This window comes from Salmo trutta, chromosome 10 (assembly GCF_901001165.1).
Source record: "Salmo trutta chromosome 10, fSalTru1.1, whole genome shotgun sequence".
NCBI classification, from domain to species: domain Eukaryota; kingdom Metazoa; phylum Chordata; class Actinopteri; order Salmoniformes; family Salmonidae; genus Salmo; species Salmo trutta.
Window position 1 is genome coordinate 20565686 of NC_042966.1, and position 6173 is coordinate 20571858.

General features: G+C 42.9%; 1 protein-coding gene and 1 non-coding gene across 2 annotated transcripts; one reads left to right on the forward strand and one right to left on the reverse strand.

Moving 5' to 3' along the window:
* The first annotated feature begins 513 nt into the window (after positions 1-513).
* Positions 514-595, forward strand: trnal-uag (transfer RNA leucine (anticodon UAG)). Its single transcript has one exon. It is a non-coding gene; the product is annotated as a tRNA-Leu (tRNA).
* Positions 596-4574: 3979 nt separating this feature from the next.
* tha1 (threonine aldolase 1) lies at positions 4575-5900 on the reverse strand. The gene is made up of 3 exons (XM_029763982.1): positions 5183-5900; positions 4949-5084; positions 4575-4899 (listed from the first exon to the last, which is right to left on the reverse strand). Exons 1-3 carry the CDS (start codon positions 5282-5284, stop codon positions 4658-4660), a joined length of 480 nt encoding a protein of 159 aa, XP_029619842.1. The 5' UTR covers positions 5285-5900; the 3' UTR covers positions 4575-4657.
* Between the last annotated feature and the right edge of the window lie 273 nt (positions 5901-6173).

Sequence of the window (6173 nt, forward strand, 5' to 3'; positions counted from 1 at the left end):
TTTTTTTACATGCAAATGTATCTGGCGAATAAAGGTGATTCTGATTTAACTTCCGTAAATTATGTTATCCCGGTAAATTACCACCTTCCATCTTGGTTATGAACGCAGTATTAGTGAGCCACGTGGTGAAAGTCAACATTAAAAACAACTGTTAGTGTTAAAAGTGGATCTCAAGTAATTAGCCATAGATGAAAGGGGTTGTTATCACAATATTTGCCTGAAGTTCTCTTCTCTAAGGTTATCTACATTTCAAAAGCCTGCAATGCATGATTCTGCAGCTAGAACTTTCTAGCCCAAGTCTAGCTACAGTAGTTAGCCCCATGAAAGGGTGGGTCCCTGGCGGCAACTAGTTAGCAATCTTCCAGCGAAGTAAACCTACCACCACTGGTGTTATGGACGGCTCCGTCTGTTGTGTTGGTAAGGTAAGGTCACAATTAAGATGTTATTGCGTTTGTAACACCCTACGAAATGTATATATTCAAATCCGTTTCTGTACTCTAAAAGTCTTCGGAAGGTAGCGTGGCCGAGTGGTCTAAGGCGCTGGATTTAGGCTCCAGTCATTTCGATGGCGTGGGTTCGAATCCCACCGCTGCCAAATTGTTTTGATTAAACGTCAGGTCTTAATTATCTCTACACTACACAGAACAATGTATTAGGAGTAGGGCTGTCAAACAATAGACAAAAAATTAAGAGTTAGTTACAGGGTTTGTTGTGATTAATCACAATTCATTTTCTCAAATTGAACTGTATTTTTATTTTTTTTATACAAAAAGCATTAGAAGAATATTGATGTCTAAATTGATAAAGCACACACATCCAAATATCAACTTGTTTTGACATCGCATTGTTGTTTTCATCACTTATGTATTTTGGATGCTTTCAGTGTATTTTGAACGCTTTCAGACAATACGATTAAAACAAATGAGTGCACTAAAATTGACTACAGCTCAGCGTTCCACACCATAGTGCCCTCAAAGCTCATCACTAAGCTAAGGACCCTGGGACTAAACACTTCCCTCTGCAACTGAATCCTGGACTTCCTGATGGGGCGCCCCAAGGTGGTAAGGGTAGGCAACAACCCATATGCCACGCTAATGCTCAACACTGTGGCCCTTCAGGGGTGTGTACTTAGTCCCCTCCTGTACTCCCTGTTCACCCACGACTGCGTAGCCAAGCACGACTCCAACATCATCATTAAGTTTCCTGACGACACAACAGCGGTAGGCCTGATCACCGACAACGACGAGACTGACCTCCTCCCTATAGGCTGAGACCGGGCAGTGTGGTGCCAGGAAAAACAACCTTTCCCTCAATGTGTGCAAGACAAAGGAGCCGATCGTGGACTACAGGAAAAGGAGGGCTGAACAGGCCCCATTACCATCGACGGGGCTGTAGTGGAGCAGGTTGAGAGTTTCAAGTTCCTTGGTGTCCACATCACCAACAAACTAACATGGTCCAAATACATCAAGACAGTTGTGAAGAGGGCACGACAACACCTTTTCCCCCTCAGGAGACTTTAAAGATTCGGCATGGGTCCCCAGATCCTCAAAAAGTTTGGTTGCATCACCACCTGGTATTGCAACTGCTCGGCATCCGACCATAAGGCGCTACAGATGGTAGTGCGTACGGTCCAGTACATCACTGGGGTCAAGCTTCCTGCTATCCAGGACCTATATACTAGGCGGGGTCGGAGTAAGACCCAAAAGATTGTCAAAGACTCCAGTCACCCAAGTCATAGCCTGCCCCTGTCCATTTGTTTTTACACTGCTGCTACTCTCTGTTTATTATCTAAGCATAGTCGCTTTAACCCTACCGACATGTACAAATGACCTCAAATAACCTGTACCCCTGCACATGTTTTTTATTTAACCTTTATTTAACTAGGCAAGTCAGTTAAGAACAAATTCTTATTTACAATGACGGCCTACCAAAAGGCCTCCTGCGGGAGACGGGGATTAAAAATCTATATTTTTTATAGGACAAAACGCATCACAACAAGAGAGACAACACTACATAAAGAGAGACCTAAGACAACACAGCAATGGTAACAACACAACATGGTAGCAGCACAAAACATGGTACATTTATTGGGCACAGACAGCAGAAAGAAGGTAGAGACAACAATACATCACGGAAAGCAGCCACAACTGTCAGTAAAGGTGTTCATGATTGAGTCTTTGAATGAAGAGATTGAGATAAAAACTGTCCAGTTTGAGAGTTTTTGTTGCAGCTCGTTCCAGTCGCTAGCTGCAGCGAACTGAAAAGACGAGCGACCCAGGGATGTGTGTGCTCTGGGGAGAATGTGACTGGCAGAACGGGTGTTGTATGTGGAGGATGAGGCCTGCAGTAAATATCTCAGATAGTGAGGCCAAAGCGGGTTTTATAAATAAGCATCAACCAGTGGGTCTTGCGACGGGTATACAGAGATGACTCGGTACCGGTACCCCCTGTATATAGCCTCGTTATTGTATACAGTCTCGTTACTTTTTTATACGTTTTTTTTAAACTTTAGTTTATTTAGTAAATATTGTCTTAATTCTTTCTTGAACTGCATTGTTGGTTAAGGTCTTGTAAGTAAGCACTTCATGGTAAGGTCTACCACCTGTTGTATTCGGCCCATGTGACAAATACAATTTGATTTGAACTTTGACAGCCCTAATTACGAGTTAGAAAACCTTGGTAATTCAGGTGAACTATAAAACATGTCTGTTGCATAGACTGGTGACTAGTGGTAAACTACAATAGCCATGAGACCTTTACTGCCATCTTGTGGTGTTGCATAGTCATTACAAAGAAGAGTCCACTTAAGGGCATTGTGGACAATTCCATAATTTATTAGTTACAGACTTATTTCTAAGCAGTCTATCTGGAACATTATTTTGTGGTATTTAAATTTGTCTCAAAGGGCTTCCAGTGAATCCCTCTAAATAAGAGATCCATGATCATGGGTGCCCAACCTGCAGCTTGCCATGGCTGGGTCACATCTACAGTTGAAGTCAGAAGTTTACATACACCTTAGTCAAATACATTTAAACACAGTTTTTCACAATTCCTGACATTTTAATCCTAGTAAAAATTCCCTGTCTTAGGTCAGTTAGGATCACCACGTTATTTTAAGAATGTGAAATGTCAGAATAATAGCAGAGAGAATTATTTATTTCAGATGTAATGTTTTTCATCACATTCCCAGTGGGTCAGAAGTTTACATACACTTAATTAGTATTTGGTAGCATTGCCTTTAAATTGTTTAACTTGGGTCAAACGTTTCAGGTAGCCTTCCACAAGCTTCCCACAATAAGTTGGGTGAATTTTGGCCCATTCCTCCTGACAGAGCTGGTGTAACTGAGTCAGGTTTGTAGGCATCCTTGCTCAAACACGCTTTTTCAGTTCTGCCCACACATTTTCTATAGGATTGAGGTCAGGGCTTTGTGATGGCCACTCCAATACCTTGACTTTGTTGTCCTTAAGCCATTTTGCCACAACTTTGTAAGTATGCTTTGGGGTCATTGTCCATTTGGAAGACCCATTTGCGACCAAGCTTTAACTTCCTGACTGATGTCTTGAGATGTTGCTTCAATAAAGCGACAATTTTCATGATGCCATCTATTTTGTGAAGTGCACCAGTCCCTCCTGCAGCAAAGCACCCCACAACATGCTGCTGCCACCCCCGTGCTTCATGGTTGGGATGGTGTTCTTCAGCTTGCAAGCCTCCCCCTTTTTCCTCCAAACATAACGATGGTCATTATGGCCAAACAGTTCTATTTTTGTTTCATCAGACCAGAGGACATTTCTCCAAAAAGTACGATCTTTGTCCCCATGTGCAGTTGCAAACCGTAGTCTGGCTTTTTTATGGCGGTTTTAGAGCAGTGGCTTCTTCCTTGCTGAGCGGCCTTTCAGGTTATGTCGATGTAAGGACTCGTTTTACTGTGGATATGGATCGTTTTGTGCCTGTTTCCTCCAGCATCTTCACAAAGTCCTTTGCTGCTGTTCTGGGATGATTTGCACTTTTCGCACCAAAGTACGTTCATCTCTAGGAGACAGAACGCGTCTCCTTCCTGAGTGGTATGACGGCTGCGTGGTCCCATGGTGTTTATACTTGTGTACTATTGTTTGTACAGATGAACGTGATACCTTGAGGCATTTGGAAATTGCTCCCAAGGATGAACCAGACTTGTGGAGGTCAACAATTTTGTTTTCTGAGGTCTTGGCTGATTTCTTTTGATTTTCCCTATGATGTCAAGCAAAGAGACACTGAGTTTGAAGGTAGGCCTTGAAATACATCCACAGGTACACCTCCAATTTACTCAAATGATGTCAAATAGCTTATCAGAAGCTTCCAAAGCATGACATAATTTTCTGGAATTTTCCAAGCTGTTTAAAGGCAGTCAGTCACCTTAGTGTATGTAAACTTCTGACCCAATGGAATTGTGATATTGTGAATTATAAGTGAAATAATCTGTCTGTAAACAATTGTTGGAAAAATGACTTGTGTCATGCACAAAGTAGATGTCCTAACCAACTTGCCAAAACTATAGTTTGTTAACCAGAAATTTGTGGAGCGGTTGAAAAACAAGTTTTAATGACTCCAACCTAAGTGTATGTAAACTTCCGACTTCAACTGTATGTGAGCCCCAGGTTTTATTGGGCCCTGAGCCTCTTATGAGAGTGCTGCAGCTTTTGGAGGGTCAGCTGGGTGTCCTCCAGGGAGATGCCCAGGTGCCACACGGTCTCCAGCATGTTGACCATGTCCTCCAATGCCAGCGGCTGACAGTATGCCCGCATGGCACAGCCCTCTGCCTATGGATTTACAACAACGCACCGCCCTGGAGATATAGTCTTGAGGGGCAGCCAGCATGGTGCCCTCTGGAGCACCCAGTCCCTGCAACACACACACAGTATCTATCACAAACACATGAGTCCAGCTGATGGTGTGTTTGTGTGTTCTCACCTTGGACAGACAGATGCTGACGGTGTGTGTTTTGTAGGATTGTAGATGGGGCGTCTTTCTGGGCAATGGCTGCATTCATCATTCTTGCTCCGTCTATGTGTACAGCCAGACCATACCTGTCTGCTAACACCTTTACCTGAGGGAGAAACACACAAAAACAAAACAGTTACAAATCCATACTGGTCTGCAAGACTCTCAAGCATTTACATGAGGGATACTCACTCACACACTCACCTCCTGCAAGAAGGGTAGAGGCAGCACGCGGCCTCCTCCCTGTACAGTATGTTGTGTGTTCACACACACACACCAGACTTGAGTGGGGGTAGGGGTAACCATGGCGAATCTTAGACCAGCTGATCCAGGTCAAAGGTCCCGTCAGGTAGGTTAGTCACTGTGGTGGAGTGGGCACCAGCCAGTTGACACACACATTACAACCATGTGTTTTCTGTGTGCACTTTAAGACATGCGCAATAACTTTTTTTTTTGAAACCTCCCGCTTTGGGATGGATGTGTCACTAAACAGTTATCCATTGACCCAGGTTTATTTGACAAAAGCAATGGCGCAAAAAAATCTTTGGACGTGTGTAAGAGAAACGGCAGAGATCCATTTTTATCCGTTCGACAGGTGGATTTTTATTTGGTCAAACTTTCGTTATTGCGACAAATTATGTTGGAAACTGTTTTTCAAATAAACGATGACTGCGAATAAGGTGTGCGGGGAACGTGACGTCATCACGTAACTATGAAACGCCACATTTAATTCTAAATTCCTACTGCTTGATAAATTGTTTTTCAACTATAAAAATCATGTTTCTTGGCAGGATCCTTGTTCTGACTAACACTCGCACAAACCCCCCGTTCAGACTTTGCTGATTGCACTTTATTGAGGAAAAATGTAATAACTGTGACTGAGATATGTGGTTGGCCCACCTAGCTATCTTAAGATAAATGCACTAACTGTAAATCGCTCTGGATAAGAGCGTCTGCTAAATGACTAAAATGTAAATGTTACCTCAATTTGCCATGAAATCCCTAATAACTGAGACGTCTCATTCAACAGATCACAACCCAATCGAACAGTTATGGGAGATTCTCGAGCGGCGCATGAGACAGACTCTTCCATCACCATCAACAAAACACAAAATTATGGATTTTGTCGTGGAAGAATGGTGGTGAAGAATATCCACATCTCAGGAAATCGTTCACGAGCTATTGATTTTTGATG

What these genes read in the sequence shown, in the direction of transcription:
- tha1 (XM_029763982.1), bottom strand. Translation starts at nt 5,284, where the DNA reads ATGGTTACCCCTACCCCCACTCAAGTCTGGTGTGTGTGTGTGAACACA. An exon ending in CTCTACCCTTCTTGCAGGAG is followed by an intron (nt 5,085 to 5,182) that starts GTGAGTGTGTGA and finishes TTTCTCCCTCAG; the next exon opens with GTAAAGGTGTTAGCAGACAG. An exon ending in TCAGCATCTGTCTGTCCAAG is followed by an intron (nt 4,900 to 4,948) that starts GTGAGAACACAC and finishes TGTTTGTGATAG; the next exon opens with ATACTGTGTGTGTGTTGCAG.